At 48.1% G+C, this 23,260-nt stretch overlaps 1 protein-coding gene and 1 non-coding gene across 2 annotated transcripts in view; both read left to right on the forward strand.

The window, feature by feature from the left end:
* The window catches only part of LOC144511449 (alpha-soluble NSF attachment protein), a 32,609-nt gene extending 13,988 nt beyond the window's left edge, over positions 1 to 18,621 (forward strand). The window contains exons 2-11 of the mRNA XM_078241812.1: positions 1,232 to 1,311; positions 3,775 to 3,891; positions 5,692 to 5,738; positions 8,170 to 8,247; positions 10,018 to 10,073; positions 11,562 to 11,646; positions 12,811 to 12,915; positions 14,465 to 14,584; positions 17,344 to 18,094; positions 18,142 to 18,621. Of these exons, the coding sequence (XP_078097938.1) occupies positions 1,232 to 1,311; positions 3,775 to 3,891; positions 5,692 to 5,738; positions 8,170 to 8,247; positions 10,018 to 10,073; positions 11,562 to 11,646; positions 12,811 to 12,915; positions 14,465 to 14,584; positions 17,344 to 17,445 (790 nt within the window). The 3' untranslated portion in view covers positions 17,446 to 18,094; positions 18,142 to 18,621. The remainder of the gene's footprint in view (positions 1 to 1,231; positions 1,312 to 3,774; positions 3,892 to 5,691; positions 5,739 to 8,169; positions 8,248 to 10,017; positions 10,074 to 11,561; positions 11,647 to 12,810; positions 12,916 to 14,464; positions 14,585 to 17,343; positions 18,095 to 18,141) is intronic.
* Positions 6,216 to 6,374, forward strand: LOC144511558 (U1 spliceosomal RNA). Its single transcript, XR_013500842.1, has one exon. It is a non-coding gene; the product is annotated as a U1 spliceosomal RNA (small nuclear RNA).
* Positions 18,622 to 23,260: the final 4,639 nt, after the last annotated feature.

Below are 23,260 nucleotides of genomic sequence, written 5' to 3' on the forward strand. Positions count from 1 at the left end.
GGGAGAATCATAGAAATCATAGAAACCCTACAGTGCAGAAGGAGGCCATTCGGCCCATCGAGTCTGCACCGACCACAATCCCACCCAGGCCCTACCCCCACATATTTTACCCGCTAATCCCTCTAACCTACACATCCCAGGACTCTAAGGGGCAATTTTTTAACCTGGCCAATCAACCTAACCCGCACATCTTTGGACTGTGGGAGGAAACCGGAGCACCCGGAGGAAACCCACGCAGACACGAGGAGAATGTGCAAACTCCACACAGACAGTGACCCGAGCCGGGAATCGAACCCGGGACCCTGGAGCTGTGAAGCAGCAGTGCTAACCACTGCTACCGTGCACCAGGTTCCAGGATTTTGACCCACTGACACTGAAGGATTGGTAATATATTTGCAAGTGGGTGGTATGTGGCGTGAAGGGGAACTTGCAGGTGGTGGTAGCTGCCCTTGTCCTTCTAGATGGTAGTGTTCATGAGTTTGGAAGGTGCTGCCTAAGGAGCCGTGGTGAGTTCCTGCAGTGCATCTTTTGTAGATGGTACACACGGCTGCCGCTGTGCGTCGGTGGTGGAGGGAGTGAATGTTGAAGATGGTGGATGGGATGCCAATCAAGTGGGGCTGCTTTGTCCTGGTTGGTGTTGAGCTTCTTGTGTTGTTGGAGCTGCACCCATCCAGGCAAGTGGGGAGTATTCCATCACACTCCTGACTTGTGCCTTGTAGATGATGGACAGGCTTTGAGGAGTCAGGAGGTGAATTATTCTCCACAGGATTCCCAGCCTCTGACCTGCCCTGGTAGCCACAGTATTTTATGCGGCTGGGTCAATTTCAACTTCTGGTCAATGGTAACCCCCCAGGGTGTTGGTAGTGGGGGCATTCAGTGACGATGATACAATTGAATATCATAGGGCGATGGTTAGATTGTCTCCTGTTGGAGGTGGTCATTGTCTGGCGCTTGTGTGGAATGAATGTTACTTGGAGTGTCGGCTGAGATTGCACATAAGTCTCTGAAGTGGCTTTTGAACTTTGTCTCCACGGTGACAACCGCACTGCCAAGGCGAGAAGAACTCCCTGCATTCACATAACATTCTCTTGTCTCTTTCCCTGACAATCTAGTGATGATTTGGGCTGGTTTTGTGTTGTCGACCCATCAGGTATTGACCAGAGGACATCCCCCCCCCATCTAAGTTTCTTCCCTTGTCCAGATTTTAACATCCTTCTTCCTTTTTGTTCAGGGGATCTTCCAGATTAGAAGAAGCATGTGAAATGTACGCCAGGGCGGCAAATATGTTTAAGATGGCCAAGAACTGGAGTGGTAAGTATAGATAGCAAACCGCCCCACTTGGGCTGCACTGTGTCTGGTCCGGTGGGTGTGTGATGTTGCCTGGCTTGTTTCCAAATTACACTTGTGGGTTCGATTGCAGGAACGATGAGACTTAATCAGCCTTACGCGCAGCTACTTGTACCAGTAGCAGGGAACAAGCACAGATCAAATTGACATGCCAATGGATATAATCGAGATTTTAACAATGTGCAAACTTTTTTTTTGTACCTCTCCATACTTTATTTCTAATCAAAGATGCCAATTCGAATCAAGTCCAGTCGTGGTCCCCACATGAGGGAGAAACCAGATCCAAGCTGACGAGACAAGACTTTCCATCCCATCTTGGGTTCGGGCAAACAAGATCCAAGTTGACAGGATGAGGCATTGCACCCCCTCCCGGGCTTGTTCTAACGCTTCATCTTAGCCCAAAAGGCCGAGATGGCTTTAGAATTATAGAATCCCTGCAGTGCAGAAATCATAGAAACCCTACAGTGCAGAAGGAGGCCATTCGGCCCATCGAGTCTGCACCGACCACAATCCCGCCCAGGCACTACCCCACATATTTTACCCACTAATCCCTCTAACCTACGCATCTCAGGACTCTAAGGGGCAATTTTTAACCTGGCCAATCAACCTAACCCTGCACACCTTTGGACTGTGGGAGGAAACCGGAGCACCCGGAGGAAACCCACGCAGACACGAGGAGAATGTGCAAACTCCACACAGACAGTGAGCCAAGCCGGGAATCGAACCCAGGTCCCTGGAGCTGTGAAGCAGCAGTGCTAACCCACTGTGCTACCGTGCCGCCCCAGAGGGAGGCCATTGGGCCCATCGAGTCTGCACTGACCACAATCCCACCCAGGCCTAACACCGTAATCCCACATATTTAAATAAAAGCAAATTACTGCAGATGCTGGAGTCTGAAACCAAAAGAGAAAATGCTGGAAAATCTCAGTAGGTCTGGCAGTATCTGTAAGGAGAATTCCCACATATTCACTCTGCTAATCTCACATATTTATTCTGCTAATCCCTCTAATTTACACGTCCCGGGAACACTAAGGGGCAATTTCAAATGGCCAATGCACCTAACCTGCACATCTTTGGTGCACTGCTTTGAGAAATTGCATCAGGTAAAGCCTCAGTTTTACTTCATTGGCTATCCTGATCCCTTACTCTAACCCTGGCCTGGGCAAACCACTATCGGAGGCGTCAGCAGACCCTAAGTGCAATGGGCTAGCCTCGCCCCCCTGCCTGGTCATTGCCTCTCCCCTGTAAACTTGGTTAAAATGCACAATGTGCTGTGGCAGTGTTGGCCGAGTTCGGAGTGAACCTGCTAGCTGGTGCCTCTGAGTATTTATCAGGCAGTAGATTCAGCGAGTGAGCACTGACAAGCAAATCGATGCAAATGCAGGCAGCACTCACGTTTCCCAGGCTTTGAGGCAAAGTGCCACAGTTACGTGTTGGGAGTGCAATCTCCTGACAATGATTATCGTTTAATATCTAAGCCATTTTTCTTTTAGAAAAAGAGAGCTTGTTCAAATGAGATATTTGAGGGGGAATTGGATTCTCTGAAAAGCAAGAACATGCAGGGCCTTGGGGAGAAGGCGAGGGAAGCAGCACGAGGTGAATTGCTCCTAAGGAGACTAGCAGAAACACGAGGGGCTGAATGGCCTCTTCTAGTGCTGTACCATTCCTTTAAAGAATCTACTGCCTGATAAATACTCAGAGGCACCAGCCACAAGTAGGCTTACATTCACACTGCAATGAAAATCCCCTACTCGCCACATTGCGCGCCTGTTCGGGTACACTGAGGGAGAATTTAGCATGGTCAATCCACCTAACCTACACATCTTTGGACAGTGGGAGGAAACCCACGCAGACACGGGGAGAACGTGCAGACTCCACACAGACAGTGATCCAACCCGGGAATCGAACCCAGGTCCCTGGCACTGTGAGGCAGCAGTGCTAACCTCTGTGCTGCCTGATTCCTGTGTTGGTTACTGCCATTTTGGTTTAGTGTGGATGGAGGTGCTTGGCCAATTCAGTTTAAGGAGCCTTCTCCTGCGGTTTTTGTCAGGGTCAGTATAAATTCAGGAACGGGGCTTCTCACTCCCTATCTTTCTTTATCACTCTTCCCCCGCCCCCTCTCCTCTCTCTGCTCTCCCTCCCTCCCCAATCACACTGAACTGATACACCTCTGCAGCTGGATTGGATCCATGCAGAATGCAGGTAAAGCATCTAACCCTGGATACCAGGAGTATCACGTTTATCTCCAGGAATATTATATTATGCAAGATGTGGCCTGATTAATTCTAGACGTGGCTCGACTGTGCATATATTTGCAATCCTCTTTCAGCTCTTTGTGCGCAGAACAGTTTGTGTGTTCACTGTATCTGCTGTTTTGCAGAGTATGCTGGTATCACCCACTCCTAATGTGTGTATGTTTTTCTTTAGCCGCAGGCAATGCCTTCTGCGAGGCTGCGAAACTCCACCTCCACTTGCAGAGCAAACACGATGCAGCAACAAACTTTGTGGATGCAGGAAACGCCTTCAAGAAAGCCGACCCCCAAGGTAACCTGTCTTACCCGTGTCACACGAATGAATTGCAGACATATTCTTGTTTGCAAAGGAGTGAGGAAATGCAGTGAACAGTCTTTAAAGTTTATTTATTAGTGTCACAAGTAAGGCTTACATTAACACTGCAATGAAGTTACTGTGAAAATCCCCTAGTCACCACACTTGGGCGCCTTTTTGAGTACACTGAGGGAGAATTTAGCACGGCCGATGCAGCTGAGCAGCACGTCTTTCAGACTGTGGGAGGAAACTGGAACACCCGGAGGAAACCCACGCAGACACGGGGAGAACGTGCAAACTCCACACAGTGACCCAAGCTGGGAATTGAACCCGGGTCCCTGGTGCTGTGAGGCAGCAGTGCTAACCACTGTGCCACCATGTGTGGGTTGCACTTGTTCCATATCCTTGAATGTTACGATGTTTTAAGTGCTCATGTAAATACTTTTTAACTATTGTAAAGTTTCCGTCCTCCTCCCTTCCCAGGCACGGTAGCACAGTGGTTAGCACTGCTGCTTCATAGCTCCAGGGACCTGGGTTCGATTCCCGGCTTGGGTCACTGTCTGTGTGGAGTTTGCACATTCTCCTCGTGTCTGCGTGGGTTTTCTCCGGGTGCTCCGATTTCCTCCCACAGTCCGAAAGATGTGCGGGTTAGGTTGATTGGCCATGCTAAAAATTGTTCTGGGATGCGTAGGTTAGAGAGATTAGTGGGTAAATATGTAGGGATATGGGGATAGGGCCTGGGTGGGATTGTGGTCGGTGCAGACTCGATGGGCCGAATGGCCTCTTTCTGTACTGTAGGGTTTCTAAGATTCGAAGATTCAATGCATTCCAGATTCCCACCACCCTCTGGGTGAATTTTCTTTTTCTCAAATACCCTCTGAATCTCCTGCCTCTCACCCTAAAATGATTCCCCCTCGTGATTGACCCCCAAGTCAGCACCTAGTTTGGTGCCACCAGCTTCATCGTTGATGCCGCCTTTTCACTGATCTTTGGGACAGGGTGGCCAATTCTGTCTGGACATGTTCTGGGAGGTCTCGTGGCCTCCCACCTTCAATTGCCCCTCCCCCAGACTGCTGCCATTAGCCACCCAACATGTCGCATCATCATGGAGCCCCATCTTCCTCTGGCTTTTCAGTGTGTCCCAGTTTGGATTTCTGAAAATTTGGTCACCCCAATGCTCTTTCAGAGAGTCGGTGCAGATTCGATGGGCCGAATGGCCTCCTTCTGCACTGGAGGGATTCTATTCTAATCAGGAGCATGATATGACATCACTGTGTCTGAGTAACACTACTTGAGCGTAACATGAGTGCCTGGTGCAAATTTTCTGTCAGTCATCATTGGGACTGGGTAACAAGGGGCAGCACGGTAGCACAGTGGTTAGCACTGCTGCTTCACAGCTCCAGGGACCTGGGTTCGATTCCCGGCTTGGGTCACTGTCTGTGTGGAGTTTGCACATTCTCCTCGTGTCTGCGCGGGTTTCCTCCGGGTGCTCCGGTTTCCTCCCACAGTCCAAAGATGTGTGGGTTACGTTGATTGGCCATGCTAAAATTGCCCTTAGTGCCCTGGGATGTGTAAGTTAGAGGGGTTAGTGGGTAAATATGTAGGGATATGGGGGTAGGGCCTGGGTGGGATTGTGGTTGGTGAAGACTCGATGGGCCAAATGGCCTTTTTCTGTGCTGTAGGGATTCTAACAGTACAGCAGAGAAAGAGATGGAAACAGGGCATAATAGTTTTTGATATTGCCAATGAGCCTAATTTTTGTAAAATGCTAATGTTTGTGTTTTTTATTTTTTCCAGAGGCCATTAATTGTTTAAACAGGGCTATCGAGATCTACACAGATATGGTAAGATGCTGATTTAAATATTCGTAATGTTGAAAATCAACTGCATTGCCTCCGAATCAGGAGGTTGCAGGTTCAAGCCCCCACTCCAGACGTTTGACCACAAGGACTGCATTGTCAGTTAGGTCATAACTTGAGGCTTGGTCCGAATGTTCGGGGTGTTGGAAAGGATCCCCACAACCCTATTCAGTGTGCTGGCCAACATTCCTCCCTCCGTCGGTGCCAGAATAAACTGGTCATTTTCTGTAGGACCCTGCTGTGTGATGGTGGGGTGATGCACCAAACCCCTCTGCTGTGCTACTATCTCTGTGAGCTTGTGATGTTCACATCTACTCATTCTTGGGGGAGACCAGAGGGAATCAAAAGATCTGTCTCCCCCAACAGGAGCTTGTGGCGATCCAACATGCTGTAATCAGATTCTTGTCTGCTTAACATAGATGGGAAACAAAATATATTACTCCTAAAGCCATTTGTTTTCGGATACTTACCTGGCAGGGAAGAGTGAATGATAAAGCAGCTTGCTCTTCCAGAATAAAGTTATCCCATTGCACTCCGGGTGTGCTAAAACCTGCGATGGCCCCAAATATGGGATACTTGACTGCAGAATTTGTGGTAGTGTGGCACTGCATTCATGTTTTTAGAGCAGCACGGTGGCACAGTGGTTAGCACTGCTGCCTCACAAGGCCAGGGACCCAGGTTCAGTTCCGGGCTTGGGTCACTGTCTGTGTGAAGTTTGCACGTTCTCCCCGTGTCTGCGTGGGTTTCCTCCGGGTGCCCCGGTTTCCTCCCACAGTCCAAAGATGCGTGGGTTAGGTGGATTGGCCATGCTAAATTGCCCCTTAATGTCAGGAGGACTAGCAGGGTAAATATGTGAAGTTATGGGGATAGGGCCTGGGTGGGATTGTTGTGGTGCAGACTCGATGGGCCGAATGGCCTCCATCTGCATTGTTGGGATTCTATGATTAGTTGATTTTTAGCGGTTATTTTAAGAGAACTGTCCAACCAACAGATCTTGCTGCAATCTGAGGGGAAATTCTTTTGAGATTTACTGATAGGAAGACATGCTATTTCAAAATCTTCCCCTCTGTCAACATGTACAATTCTTATTGAGTTTGTTAAATTAGCAGGACGGTTAATGCTGGTGTTGCAGACGATTAAAGCAGGGTTAACAAGCACATGTCCAGATTCAATGTTAACCAAGCACAACACAGCCTGGAAGAAGGTAAAAGCAAAACCCTGCGGAAGCTGGAATCTGAAACAAAAACACAAAATGCTGGAAAATCTCAGCAGGTCTGACCGCATCTGTGGAGAGAGAATAGAACCAATGTTTCAAATCTGGATGACTCTTCGTCAGAGCTAAACAAGTAGGCTTACATTAACACTGCAATGAAGCGGCACGGTAGCACAGTGGTTAGCACTGCTGCCTCACAGCTCCAGGGACCTGGGGTTGATTCCCAGCTTGGGTCACCGTCTGTGTGGAGTTTGCACCTTCTCCTCGTGTCTGCGTGGGTTTCCTCGTGTCTGCGTGGGTTTCCTCCCACAGTCCAAAAGATCATCATAGAAATCATAGAAACCCTACAGTGCAGAAGGAGGCCATTCGGCCCATCGAGTCTGCACCGACCACAATCCCACCCCACATATTTACCCGCTAATCCCTCTAACCTACGCATCCCAGGACTCTCAGGGGCAATTTTTAACCTGGCCAATCAACCTAACCCGCACGTGCGGGTTAGGTTTGATTGGCCATGCTAAAATTGCCCCTTAGTGTCCTGAGATGCGTAGGTTGGAGGGATTTGAGTAAAATATGTAGGGATATGGGGGTAGGGCCTGGGTGGGATTGTGGTCGGTGCAGACTCGATGGGCCGAATGGCCTCTTTCTGTACTGTAGGGTTTCTATGATTCTGTGAAGTTGCTGTGAAAATCCCCTAGTCGCCACGCTCCGGCGCCTGAGGGAGAATTCAGCACAGCCAATGTACCCTAACCAGCACGCCTTTTGGACTGTGGGAGGAAACCGGAGCACCCGGAGGAAACCCACGCAGGGAGAACGTGCAGACTCCACACAGACAGTGACCCAAGCCGGGAATCGAACCCGGGTCCCTGGTGCTGAGAGGCAGCAGTGCTAACCCACTGTGCCAACCGTGTAGCCCCAGTCTGGATTCATAATCTCGCGATACTATCACTAGGCCATCATCTCTCGTATCAGTTTATCACTCACTCTGACGAAGGGTCATCCAGACTCGGAACATTGGCTCTATTCTCTCTCTCATAGATGCTGCCTCAGACCTGCTGAGGTTTCCCAGCATTTTCTGTTTCCATCCTGGAAAACTGGCTGCTCGTCTGAGACGGACCTTTTTTTGCAGACCCTCCTTTGTTTCGCTGTTGCGAAAGTTTTCCAAAGTGCAAGTCTGTGACACGAATTTGTATTTGTGTTCAGGGTCGCTTCACGATCGCAGCGAAACATCACATATCCATCGCGGAGATTTACGAGAGTGAGTTGGTGGACATAGAGAAAGTAGGTATCCGAGCCCTCCTTGGGTTTTCTGTTGAATTTTTGTGAAATATTGGGTTGATTATTTTTTATTCTGGCCTTTTAAAAAAAAAATGTTAATCTAAATTGCCATGTAACGCTAAAAGTTGTCTCACTCCTCATCCCTTGCTTTTCATTCATGTTTTAATAGCTTGAGGACAGAAGGTTTCTGGGTGATTACAGAAACCAATCAGGAACGTTTCTCGGCCTCTGCTATCTAGATAACACGTTGTGTGAAAATTATTGAGGTGCTTTTAGTGGGAGCTGGGAATTATGATCTTATCATAAGAGATAGGAGCAGGATTAGGCCATTCGGCCCATCCAGTCCGCTCCACCATTCGATCATGGCTGATATGCTCCCCATCCCCATTCTCCTGCCTTCTCCCCATAACCCTTCAACCCATTCCCAATTAAAAATCTGTCCCACTCCTCCTCAAATGTACTCACTGTCCCAGCACCCACCGCACTTTGGGGCAGCGAATTCCACAGATTCACAACCCTTTGGGAGAAGTAGTTTCTCCTCAACTCTGTTTTAAATTTGCTGCCCCTTATCCTCAGACTATGACCTCTCGTCCTAGAATGCCCCACAAGAGGAAGCATCCGCTCCACGTCTACTTTATCCAGACCTTTTATCATCTTGTATACCTCAATTTGATCTCCCCTCATTCTTCTCAATTCCAGAGAGTATCGGCCTAAACTGTTCAATCTCTCTTCATACGACAAACCCCTCATCTCTGGAATCAATCTAGGGAACCTCCTCTGAACTGCCTCCAATGCCACTACATCTCCCCTCAAATAAGGGGACCAAAACTGTGCACAATACTCCAGGTGCGGCCTCACCAATGCCTTGTATAGTTGCAACAATACTTCCTTACCTTTTTATATTCGATTCCTTTAGCTATAAATGCCAACATCCCATTTGCTTTCTTTATTATCTGCTGTACCTGCATGCTAGGTTTCTGTTACTCATGGACGAGGACCCCCAGATCCCTCTGCACCGGAGCACCCCCGAAGTCTCTCCCCATTTAGATAATAAGTCGCCGTCCCAATTATTCTCTCTGCTCCTGGAGGGCTGGCATGGTTCTTCCACAGGAGCTGATCACAACACCAGCTTGCATTTATATAGCGCCGTTAAAACAACCCTGTGGCGCTTCACAGGAGGTTTATCAAGCTAAACTGTGCCACAAAAAAGGTTATTAAGGCAGATGACTATTCAATTACATGGATTTTGAAGGAGAGGGTTTGAGGGAGAGAACTCCAGAGTTTAGGGAACTGCAGGCACACACCCGATGGTGGAGCAATTAAAATGGATGCACAAGAGTCGAGAATGGGAGAAATGCAAATATCTTTGAAGATTGTAGGACTGGGGGAATTTACACTGGGTGGGGGATAGATCGTGGGGGAAGTTGCGAGCAAGTCACTAACCCCTTTGTCATCCAAGTGATAAATTGTCATGTGGAATTGACATTGGCTATTCGCCTGCAGTGGGCTGCGTAAAAGTGTCCATTCCTGTCCCCACCCAAACCCAGTGGTGCTTTTTTTAAAAAAAAAATGTATCCTCTGTTGAAAGATAAGAAAAAGGCTGCATTATTGCTGTCAGTTTTAAAACCGTGCGTCGTTTAATGGCTGGATCTCATTCTGTCCTGGTTCAAACTGTGAAATGAGACTCCTACCCTGTCTCTGTTCACGGTCCAGATTTGGCAAAATGTTGTTTCTCTCTGAAGCATCCTCACCGCTGAACTTTTTCACTTCCAGGCGATTGCACATTACGAGCAGGCAGCTGATTACTACAAAGGTGAAGAGTCCAACAGGTTAGCGAAGCTTTTATTGCCACCGAATAAACTTGCAAAGGACTTTCACTTCGTTCTCTTCACAGTCGGGGAAGACTCCTGCATTCGCGCTCTGTTAATGTCACGTCGGTTGTGTCCAGTTGCTGCATTTTGGAATAATGAAATAGCACGCTAATGGCACAGAGTTGTGCAAAAAGATCAGTTCAATATCTCCTTGCCCTCGCCCTTCAACCAGGGCAAGGGGTTTGTACATCCATTGTTATCAGTGTTAAACTGATACGGGAGGTGATGGCCTCGTGATATTATCGTGAGATTATCAATCCACACTGGAGCTACACGATGGCACAGTGGGGTTAGCACAATGTACTGGTCAATGTTTATCCCGTAAGGAACATCGCGAAACACTATCACGCAAATGTCCACTGCGCACAAATTGGCTTCCATATTTCCTACACATTGGGTGGCACAGTGGGTTAGCGCTGCTGCCTCACAGCGCAAGGAACCCAGATTCAATTCACGGCTTGGGTGACTGTCTATATGGAGTTTGCACATTCTCCCCGTGTCTGTGTGGGTTTCCTCCGGGTGCTCCGGTTTCCCCCCACAGTCCGAAAGACGTGCTGGTTAGGGTGCATTGGCCGTGCTAAATTCTCCCTCGGTGTTACCCGAACAGGCGCCGGAGTGTTGCGACCGGGGGATATTCACAGCAACTTTATTGCACTGTTACTTGTGACTATTAATAAATGAACTTTAAACAGAAACTCAGCTAATGTTCTGGGGATCTGGGTTCGAATCCCGCCACGACAGACGGTGGAATTTGAATTCAATAAAAAAGAATTCTGGAATTAAGAATCTACTGATGATCGTGAAGCCATTGTCGATTGTCGGAAAACCCATCTGGTTCACTAATGTCCTTTAGGGAAGGAAATCCGCCATCCTTATCCGGTCTGGCCTACATGTGACTCCAGGGCCACAGCAATGTGGTTGACTCTCAATCGCCCTCCAAGGGCAACTAGGATGGGCAATAAATGCTGGCCCAGCCAGCGACACCCATGTCCCACAAATGAATTAAAAAGAAAAACATGGATATAGAATCATCGAGTCTACAGTGCACAAGGAGGCCATTTGGCCCATCTAGCCTATGCCAACAACAATCTCACGCAGGTCCTGCCCTCGTAACGCCACATTTACTCTCCTAATCCCCCTCACACTAGGGCAACTTACCATGGTTCATCAACCAAACCCGTACGCCTTTGGACTGTCGGAGGAAACCCACACAGACACGGGGAGAACGTGCAAACTCCGCACATAGTGACCCGAGGCCGGGAATTGAACCCGGGTCCCTGGCACTGAGGCAGCGGTGCCTGCCACTGTGATGAGAGTGACCAAAATTTCTTAACAGTGAATGAAGCATGTGCATAAACAAGAGTTTTTTTACTTTTAGTTGTGCAGTGGTCATGTGGGATTGTGCTGAATATATTGAGCCTGTTGATTTTCTTTTTCTCTTTGTAGTTCTGCAAATAAGTGTTTGCTGAAAGTCGCTACGTATGCTGCACAGCTTGAGCAATATCCCAAAGCGGTGGAGATATATGAACAGGTCAGTGAATGTTTTCACACACAGGATGTTTGTCTCCGAGCTGCTTAATGTGGAGGCGCAGAGCTCTACAGTTTTTGGTTCCAGTTGGAGCTCCCTGATTAGTTGGTGGGTAAAGGCTTTGCTTGGCATCGCACAGAGGAGCATTCCCCTCCCCTGTCCCCCTTTAGCTAAAGTTAGAGTTTACTTATTAGTCACAAGTACGTTAACACCGCAATGAAGTTAATGTGAAAATCCCCCTAGTCGCCACACTTCCGTTCGGGTACACTGAGGGAGAATTTAGCGTGGTTGATGCACCCTAACCAGCACATCTTTCGGACTGTGGGAGGAAACCGGAGGAAGCCCACCCAGACACGGGGGAGAACGTGCAGACTCCGCACAGACAGTGACCCAAGCCGGGAATCGAACCTGGGTCCCTGGCGCTGTGAGGCAGCAGCGCTAACCTACTGTGCCACCCCCTTTGTTGTCGAGATGGAAATGGAAGCTGCTCGTGGTAGGAATGGGTGGAGTTGAGTCAGTTCCTTGGTTCCATTTGATAATAGCTGGTCCCTCCAGTACAGGAGGAGGCCATTCGGCCCATGTCTGCACTGACCACAATCCCACCCAGGCCCTATTCCCGTAATCCCCACATTTTTACCCTGCTAATCCCCCTAGGGTCAATTAAGCATGGCCAATCCACCTAACCTGCATATCTTCCGACTGTGGGAGGAAACTGGAGCACCCGTAGGGAACAAGCGCAAACATGGGGAGAATGTGCAAGCTCCACACACACTGACCCAAGGCCGGAATTGAATCCGGGTCCCTGGCACAGTGAGGCAGCAGCGCTAACCACTGTGCCACCATGTCCCTCCAAAAATTGAATTCAAATTTCACTGGCTGCCTTGGTGGGATTCGAACCCGGGTCCCCAGACCATGACACTGGGTCTCTGGATCATTCGGCCAGTGACAATCCCGCTGCCTCCCTGCAATGGTGCCTGAATGAGGAGCTATCTCCCTATCTCTGCCGAAAGTTGCTCAACGCTTTCAGTCTCCTGTGTTCTATTTTTATTGGTCAAATGGGAAAGGTTTGCCACCTTCTCACCCTGTCCCTATTCATTTTTCTCAACCTTTATTGCATTTAACACTCGATTCCTGCAGTGAATTTATGCTTTTTTTTGTCCACCACAGGTAGGCACTACAGCCATGGACAGCCCGCTCCTGAAGTACAGTGCTAAAGAATACTTCTTCAAAGCTGCTCTCTGCCATTTCTGTGTCGACATGTTAAACGCCAAGGTAGGATGGTGCCAGAGAACAAGTCCATGTGGTTGATATTTTGCCTCTGGCCGCTTTTTGGAATCCTATAGCTTGTAGTCTTATTTTTGGAGGTGATTTCATCGAATCCCAGTGCAGAAGGAGGCCATTCGGCCCATCTAGTCTGTGCCGACCCTCTGATAGAACATCTTACTTGGGCCCAATCCCAATGACCCCACATATTTACCCCGCTAATCCCCCTAACCTATACACCTTGGGACACTAAGGGGCAATTTAGCATGGTCAATCCAGCTAACCTGCACATCTTTGGACAATAAGGGACAACTTAGCATGGCCAATCCACCTAACCCGCACATCATTGGATACAAAGGGACAACTTAGCATGGTCGATCCACCTAACCTGCACATTTTTGGACACTAAGGGACAATTTAGCATGGTCAATCCAGCTAACCTGCACATCTTGGGACACTAAGGGGCAATTTAGCATGGCCAATCCACCTAACCTGCACATCTTTGGACACTAAGGGGCAATTTAGTATGGCCAATCTGCCTAACCTGCACATCTTTGGACAATAAGGGACAACTTAGCATGGTCGATCCACCTAACCCGCACATCTTTAGATTGTGGGAGGAAACTGGAGCACCTGGAGGAAACCCACGCAGACACGGGGAGAATGTGCCAACTCCACACAGACAGTGACCCAAGCCAGGAATTGAACCCGGGCCCTTGGCACTGAGGCAGCAGTGCTAACCTCTGTGCTGCCATTTAAAGGTGGTGGATGTGAGAAATGTTACTGAGTATTTGGAAAGAGGTCGGAGCATCAGGCATCAACTGTGAAAGCTTTATACCGTATCCTGTACTTCTAATTCTTGGGGAGAGAGAGAATTTTAGAGCAGTTTGATTTTTATTTTAAGAACAAAACTAAGGATAGAATTTTGTGCATCAGGTGCTGGTAATATTCTGGCCCTCAGCTGGTGGCACAGTGGTTAGCACTGCTGCCTCACAGCACCAGGGACCCAGGTTTGATTCCCGGCTTGGGTCACTGTCTGTGTGGAGTTTGCACATTCTCCCCGTGTCTGCGTGGGTTTCCACCGGGTGCTCCGGTTTCCTCCCACTGTCCAAAGATGTGCAGGTTAGGTGGATTGGCCATGCTAAATTGCCCCTTTGTATCCAATGATGTACAGGTTAGGTGGATTGGCCATGCTAAATTGCCCCTTAGTGTCCAAAGACGTGCAGGTTAGATGGATTGGCCATGCTAAATTGCCCCTTAGTGTCCAAAGATGTGCAGGTTAGATGGATTGGCCATGCTAAATTGCCCCTTAGGGGGATTAACAGGGTAAATACATGGGGTTACAGGGATAGGGCTTGGGTGGGATTGTTGGTTGGTGCAGGCTCGATGGGCTCCTTCTGCACTGTAGGGAGTCTATGGATTCAGTGATGTGAGGATGATGGGTTTGTGGAATAACCTGTCTCACCTCTTCTACCCCTTATCAGTTTGCTCCCTGCTGCATCTAATCGGACAAATCTTATCTCGAAGCCTATCTCACTGCATTTCAATTATTCCACAGTTGGCCGTGACAAAATATGAGGAAATGTTCCCAGCCTTCTCGGATTCCAGGGAGTGCAAACTGGTCAAGAAGCTTCTGGATGCCTTTGAAGAGCAGAATGTCGATGGCTACACTGATGCGGTAAGTGCTCGAGATTGCGGGCAAACCGGATTTGTCACCAACACGAAAGCAAAATGGTGCCAATGCAGCGCGTTAGAAACGGCAAAATACGCTGGGAAAACTCAGCAGGTCGGACAGTGTCTGAGGAGAGAAACCATAAGACACAGGAGCAGAAGGGGGCCATTCAGCCCATTGAGACTGCACTGCCTTTCAATGAGATCACGACCAATCTGATGTGATAACCCTCAAAACTCAACTTTCTTGCCTTATCCCCATAATCCTTAATTCCCTGATTGGGGAGGCAGTAGTGTCGCGGAACTAGTAATCCAGAGGCCCAGTTCTGGGGTCCCAGGTTTGAATCCCACCATGGCAGATGGTGACATTCTTTTAGTTCCAGATTTTCTACTGAATTCAAATGATAAACCATTGTCGGAAAAATCCATCTGGTTCACCAATGTCCTTTTAGGAGAGGAAATCTGTCGCCCTTACCCGGTCTGGCCTACATGTGACTCCAGACCCACAGCAACATGGCTGGTTGACTCGTAAAAGCCCTCCGGATTGGGCACTAAATACTAGCCCAGCCAGTGACACCCACATGCTATGAACAAATTAAAACAAGATTTAAAAATCTGTCCCATCTCAGTCCAAAGATGTGCGGGTTAGGTTGATTGGCCAGGTTAAAAGAAATTGCCCCTTAGAGTCCTGGGATGCGTAGGTTAGAGGGATTAGCGGGTAAAATATGTGGGGGTAGGGCCTGGGTGGGATTGTGGTTGGTGCAGACTCGATGGGCCGAATGGCCTCCTCCTGCACTGTCGGGAATTCTATGATGATTTCTTCTATGATGAGTTGAACGTACTTAACGTCCCCATCTCTGCAGCCCTCTGCGGGAAAGAATTCCACAGATTCACTCCCCTCTGAGAAAATTCCTCTTCATCTGTCTTCAATGGGTGACCCCCTTACTCTGGGATTATCCCTCTGGTCCCAGACTCTCCCACAAGGGGAAACAACTTCTCAACATCTACCCTGTCGAGCCCCCTGAGAATCCAATATGTCTCAGTAAGGTCGCCTCTCATTCTTCTCAACTCCCAATGAGTACAGGCCCAACCTCGCCCCATAAGAAAATCCCTCGCATCAACCTAGTGAACCTTCTCTGAGTAATGCGTCAGGTTGAGATGAAACAGGTCAAGGTTCTGATGCAAACTCCATTTCTTTCCATGTACTGCCCTACTAGCTGAGAATTTCCAGCATTTCTTTTTTCATAGAATCGTAGAATCCTACAGTGCAGAAGAGGCCATTCGGCCCATCGAGTCTGCACTGACCACAATCCCACCCAGGCCCTATCCCCATAACCCCATACATTTACCCTAGCTAGTCCTCCTGACATTTAGCATGGCCAATCCACCTAACAAGTATGTTGTTTTGGACTGTGGGAGGACACCGGAGCACTCAAGGAAACCCACGCAGATATGGGGAGAATGTCTGTCTGTGTGGAGTTCGCACAGTGACCCAAGCCAGGAATTGAACCCAGGTCCTGGTGCTGAGAGGCAGCAGTGCTAACCACTCTGCCACCGTTGATATGTCAAACAAAATTTGTGATGCCTTCTAAAGGCACAATAGCATTTGCATAAAGTTGGGGCATGGGGGAGGTGGGGTGTGGTTGGAAGAGATGGTGGCACAATGGTAATGTCACTGGGTTAGTAATCCAGAGGCCCGGGCTAATGCTCTGGAGGACACAGGTTCAAATCCAACCATAGCAGCTGGTGGAATTTAAATTCCATTAATAAATCTAGAATATAAAGTTAGTCTCAGTAACGGTGACCATGACGGCGATCATCGATTGTCGGACAAACCCGTCTTGACGTCCTTTAGGGAAGGAAATCTGCCATCCTTACCCGGTCTGGCCTACACGTGCACCTGCTCCTCGTAGGTGGCACAGTGGTTAGCACTGCTGCCTCACAGAGCCAGGGACCCGGGTTCGATTCCCGGCTTGGGTCACTGTCTGTGTGGAGTCTGCGTGTTCTCCCCGTGCCAGAGTGGGTTTCCTCCCACAGTCCAAAAGACGTGCTGGTTAGGTGCATTGGCCGTGCTAAATTCTCCCTCCGTGTACCCGAACAGGTGGCGACTAGGGGATTTTCACAGTAACTTCAGTGCAGTGTTAATGTAAGCCTACTTGTGACACTAATAAATGAACTTTAAAACTTTAATGATTTCTGTAGCCGTATTTGGAGATATGGAGATGTCGGCGTTGGATTGGGGTGAACACAGTAAGGAGTCTAACAACACCAGGTTAAAGTCCAACAGGTTTATTTGGTAGCAAACGCCACTCGCTTTCAGAGCGCTGCTTCTTCGTCAGGTGATCCCTTCGTCACCTGACGAAGGAGCAGCGCTCCGAAAGCTAGTGGCGTTTGCTACCAAATAAACCTGTTGGACTTTAACCTGGTGTGAGACTCCTTGCCGTATTTAGAGGCAGGAGCTGGCCTTGGCTGACATGGTTGCCTGTGAGAGTAACAGTTCAGAGACAATGTGCAGTGTCTCAGGAGGTCTGGAGGACATGAGATGCTGTCTCACTTCCCGTAGTCAGCCACAGATGCTCATAATATATAACAAACGTTCTAATGTTAAGATTGTAATCTCTTTTAATGGGGCCTGAGCCAAAATTTAAACCTTTTGACCAGGAACCCTGGTGCTGTGAGGGAGCAGTGCTAACCACCATGCTGCCCATGTCCCGGTGGGCGTCACTGAGGAAAAGCATTGAAGCCAACTCTTTATTCCCATTGCAGGTGAAGGAATACGATTCCATCTCGCGGTTGGACCAGTGGTTGACGACAATGCTTCTGCGCATCAAGAAAACTATCCAAGGGGAAGAGAGCGACTTGCGTTAAGGAGCTGCTGTGTATATATGTGTATATTAAAGCAAAATATCTCCGTAATCCGTACCCAACGAGTGAGGGGGAGGTGGTGGGGGGGGGGGGGGAATGTTTTTTTGATAAAACGTACATTGCAAATCAGAAACGCAAAGGAACATTCCAGAATTGGAAGAGTTTAAACGATTGGTTTTTTTGCATTTATTTAGGAAGAAAATAGTCGTGCTTACAGATTGGCTCAAAAATAAATAGCTCAAAGCAGCCCAATCTGTTGGAAGCTGTAGATTCCCCCCCCCGCCACCCCTTTCCTCCCCAGCACACGCACACTTTTTCCCCTCAATCCTTCTTGCAGAGCTCCCCTGACTGTAAATGCAGTTTGCCTGGTTAAATTGATGGCATTAACTTGATGTTGTTGCAATGAAACTTGCAGCTGTTCGAGCTGACCCGAGGTCTAGGCGTGAGAATAGAGGAAACACTGTGTTTGCCAGGTTCGCGCTGCAGCTTTTATCAGCCTGCATTTTGCGAGTTAGATGATAGCCGCCCCTGTGGTTTCCCCCTGTTTTTTGTTTCTAATACGAACGCTGACCCGAGACATGGGGGGGCTGGCCTTAGTCGCGATGCCTGCTGCTTTTTCGAATAGCCAGTTGCTGTTTTCTACCCTGGGGCGGTGGCCGGGGGGGGGGGGGGGGGGGGGGGGGGGGGGGGGGCGGGGAGGAGGGGGCATGCGTACATTCCTGCTGGGATTAGTTAGCCCAAAAAGTAAGCAAAGGTAGTTTTCGACTGAGTTTTGGCACATGGCGGGGAAATTTACCCAAGGGGAAATTGAATGGTATGACGTGTTTTTAAACCCGAATCACCTTGTATGCTACTCGGTGCGCACTGGTGAATATTTGTCAGGTATTTAATTGCCTTTTTGGCGCATTTTAGGGCAGTACTTGCCACGAGCTGGCTTGGACACGGCATCACGTTCCTGGAGCTGTTGAGATCTAAACAGACCAGCTCTCGGGGAAATGTAGATTTACTATGCATGGTGAATCTGATAGGATGAAGTTTGATGTCTTACACGGGGAAGAGTGGGCGTGCGCATGTGTGTGTGTGTGGGGGGGTACGATATTTAGCTAGTTGCAACCATTGTATAAATGCACAATATCATATAATTTTTAAATCTGAATAAATGAAGTTATAGCCAATTTTTATTCGCTGCAGTGCTCTGTTAATTCAGCCTGACAGAAGTTTAGGATTTTGCGTTGAGAATCTAATCTCGGATGTTTCCTCCTGGGCTGGATGGGCTCTGCAACTCGGAGTTAGTTTATTGTTGTCACATGTATTAGTCTGCAGTGAAAAGTATTGTTTCTTGTGAGCTATACAGACAGAGCATAGGAGGGGGGAAGGAAACGAGAGAGTGCAGAATGTAGTGTTACAGTCATAGCTAGGGTGTAGAGAAAGATCAACATTCTATGATTACATTCTATGATCTCGTAGAGAAAGATCAACTTAATGCGAGGTAGGTCCATTCAAAAGTCTGACAGCAGCAGGGAAGAAGCTGTTCTTGAGTCGGTCGGTACTTGACCTCAGACTTTTGTATCATGCTCCCGACAGAAGAAAGTGGAAGAGAGAATGTCCGGGATGCGTGGGGTTCTTCATTATGCTGCTTTTCCCGAGGCAGTGGGAAGTGTAGACAGAGTCAGTGGATGGGAGGCTGGTTTGCGCAATGGACTGGGCTACTTTCACAACCCCCTCAACTCGAGGGTGCGATGAGGTGGGGATGGTGGTAAAATGATTGAGCCAGAGTTCCTGCTCCTGAAACGCCCCATGTCTGAGAGACATGGATGCCAGGTGAGACGAGATTCTGTCTCGACTGTGGCCACCTATGCACCGTACAAATCATTGCTGTTTTTAAACCATTCTGTTGTGTTTTTTACCTAGTTTGACACTAATGTTTTGTGGCGATATAGAATACTTGACATTACATTGGCAGCCAAAGTAAAAGTAGTTTATTTATTAGTCACAAGTAGGCTTACATTAACACTGCAATGAAGTTAGTGAAAATCCCCAGTCGCCACACTCCGGCGCTTGTTCGGGTACACTGAGGGAGAATTTAGCATGGCCAATGCGCCTAACCCACAGTCCAAAGATGTGCTGGTTAGGTGAATTGGCCATGCTAAATTGCCTCTTAGTGTCAGGGGGACTAGCAAGGGTAAATGCATGGGGTTATGGGAATAGGGTGGGATTGTGGTCGGTGCAAACTCGATGGGCCGAATGGCCTCCTTCTGCACTGTAGGGATTCTATGATCTTGTGAGAGGAAACCAGGGCACCCGGAGGAAACCCACGCAGGCACGGAAAGAACATGCAAACTCCACACAGTGACCCAAGCCAGGAATCGAACTCCGGGTCCTGGCGCTGTGAAGCAGCAGCGCTAACCCACTGTGCCACTGCTGCCCCGTGTGTTTGAAATGTGGAAGCCAATTTGTGCGCACTAATGTCACTGTTTGGGCGGCACGGTAGCACAGTGGTTAGCACTGCTGCTTCACAGCTCCAGGGACCTGGGTTCGATTCCTGGCTTGGGTCACTGTCTGTGTGGAGTTTGCACATTCTCCTCGTGTCTGCGTGGGTTTCCTCCGGGTGCTCCGGTTTCCTCCCACAGTCCAAAGATGTGCTGGTTAGGTTGATTGGCTATGCTAAAATTGCCCCTTAGTGTCCTGGGATGAGTAGATTAGTGGGTAAAATATGTAGGGATATGGGGGTAGGGCCTGGGTGGGATTGTGGTCGGTGCAGACTCGATGGGCCGAATGGCCTCTCTCTGTACTGTAGGGTTTCTATTTAAAAAAAAAGCTTTCGTGAGCATTTGCGTGATAATCGTTTATAATGTTGGTTACGGGATAAACATTGGCCAGGACATCATGGAGAAAGCCTGCACCTGGTTCCTTCCCAGAGGGGCACTCTCTCTTTAACGTCTCATCCAAAAGGGGGGCACCTCAACACTGCCTCGGTCCAACCCTGGACGTGAAGCTAGATTTTCACGCAGAAGCAACAGTCATCTGTTATTGTTGGGGACTTGCAACCTGTGTTTTCAAACCCATCAGGAAGTTTCTTCCTTTGGATTAAAGACACCATGGCTGCAATCATTAAATTATGTACAGCATTAAATTTGCAGCATTGGATATTGGAAGCAGAGGTTTGTGTATCTGACTTGACCTAAATTCCTCCAGCCCTGGGTCCTATAATAAATGCTAAATTGCCCCTTTGTGTCCCAGTGGCCTTGTGGGTCAACCCATAGCACGTGGACTGCAGCTTTTCAGGAAGGCAGCCCACCACCACCTTCTCAATGGGCAGCACGGTAGCAACAGTGGTTAGCACTGCTGCTTCACAGCTCCAGGGACCTGGGTTCGATTCCCGGCTTGGGTCGCTGTCTGTGTGGAGTTTGCGCATTCTCCTCGTGTCTGCCTGGGTTTCCTCCGGGTGCTCCGGTTTCCTCCCACAGTCCAAAGATGTGCGGGTTAGGTTGATTGGCCATGCTAAAAAAATTGCCCCTTAGTGTCCTGGGATGCGTAGATTCGAGGGATTAGTGGGTAAAATATGTGGGGATATGGGGGTAAGGGTCTGGGTGGGATTGTGGTTGGTGCAGACTCGATGGGCCGAATGGCCTCTTTCAGTACTGTAGGGTTTCTATGTTTCAAGGGAAACTATGGCATAGGCAATAAATGCTGGCCACAAATGAATTTTAAAAAGTATAGGTTAAGTGGATTGGCCATGCTAAATTGCCCCTTAGTGTCCCAAAATATGTTGATCAGATGGATTAGCCATGGTAAATGCACCGGGTTCCAGGCGTAGGGTGGGGGAGAGGGCCTGAGTAAGATATTCTGTCAGCGATGGGCTGAATGACTCTTCTGCACTGTAGGGATTCTATAATTAATCATTTCTTGCATTCCTTGTGCTGTAACATGGATTATGCCCCCACTCACATCTGCATGTTAAAGATAGGACCTCCAAACAATACAGAACTTTTCAAAGTTAGCGCACACTGCATCACAGGAATACATGCTGGTGCGAATCTATGAAATTTCTTAATGATATATTTATTACACAGGTCCAAATGCACTTGTGGGCCCAAGTACATAAGGCTAATGGAATACTGGCCATTTATATCTGGGGGGTAAAATCACGCGACAGCTCCACAAAGCCTCTACTTTCTCAGAAGACTAAGGAAATTTGGCACCAACTTTACAGGTGCACCGTAGAAAACATTCTTTCTGGTTGTGTCACAGCTTAGTATGGCTCCTGCTCTGCCCAAGACCATGGGTAAGATGTGTATAGAGGGATATGGGCCAAATGCGGGCAATTGGGATTAGCTTTGGGGTTTTTGTTTTAAAAAGGGCGGCATGGACAAGTTGGGCTGAAGAGCCTGTTTCCATGCTGTAAACCTCTATGACTCCACGAAAGTACAAAAGGTCATGAATATAGTCCAACCCATCACGCAAACCAGCCTCCATCCATTGACTGTCTATATTTTCTGCTGCCTCGGCAAAGCAGCCAGCATAATTAAGGACACCCGGACATTCTCTCTTCCACCATCTTCCGTCAGGAAAAAGATACAAGTGTCTGAGGTCACGTACCAATCGACTCAAGAACAGCTTCTTCCCTGCTGTGATCAGACTTTTGAATGGACCTACCTCGCACTAAGTTGATCTTTCTCTACACCCTAGCTACATTCTGCACTCATTTCCTTCTCTATGAGCAGTAGGCTTTGTCTGTATAGCGCGCAAGAAACAATACTTTTCAATGTATACTAATATATGGTGACAATAATAAATCAAATCAAAACAAAGCTCTGGCCAAACCATGCCTGAAGCACTGTGCGCAGTTCTGGGCACAGAGGAAAGATCCAGAACAAGGCCAGCCTTGGCGGAAATGTGCTGTGAATTTACCAGAAGACGACCTGGAGGCCAAGGGTTAAATTATGTGGACGGATTATACAAACTGAAGGATCATATTCAATTTGAAATGTTCACTCTTGCTGGCTCCACAAAAGACAGTAGGAAGTCTAACAACACCAGGTTAAAGTCCGACAGGTTTATTTGGTAGCAAATGGCATCTCCACATCATGTCCACAAAAGACTGTCAGACCTGCAGAGTCTTTTCAGCACTTCTCCTGCTTTTATTTCAAAATTTCAGCAACCTCTGCAAACTAGATAAACCAGTTAATTATTCACACTCAGGAACTTTGTACTTGCAAGAACGGGTATATTTTCATGGCTGCAGTAGTTTTGAACAAAAATCTCAATGTAAACAATGAAGAATGAGGTGCCGGAGTGTGGCGACTAGGGGATTTTCACAGTAACTTTATTGCAGCGTTAATGTAAGCCTTATGTGTGATTAATAAATAAGCTTAATTTTATAAAGGTTTTGCAGCATTATTGCTATCTGCAAATGAGGGCAATTAACACTCAACCATTTAACTGTCCCCAAGCATCAGCTGGAGAAAGTACCTAATTGATTTTTAAATGCTAATTGTTTGGTTTAATTTGCCCATTAGTGCAGCAAGTCTTTGCAATAAATTCACACTTGGAACCCAGCAGTTCCAGGCTCTCCAAGTAATTTAATTCCTTCCAGCTGATGAACTGACTATATGCTTTTTAAAAGCCAAAATTAACTTGTCCGACAAGTCTTTTCGACTGACAGATTTCTGATGGAGTCCAGGTTAGAGAAGAATCTAATCTGGGTTTTGAATGCAGTCTTGGAGAGAGTAAATAACACAGTGCCATCTTTGATAAAGGCACAGTGAAGACAACAAGGCGCCATCTTTGATAGTGGCACATTGGAAACAATAATAGC

This window comes from Mustelus asterias, chromosome 24, assembly GCF_964213995.1.
Source record: "Mustelus asterias chromosome 24, sMusAst1.hap1.1, whole genome shotgun sequence".
Classification (NCBI taxonomy): Eukaryota; Metazoa; Chordata; class Chondrichthyes; order Carcharhiniformes; family Triakidae; genus Mustelus; species Mustelus asterias.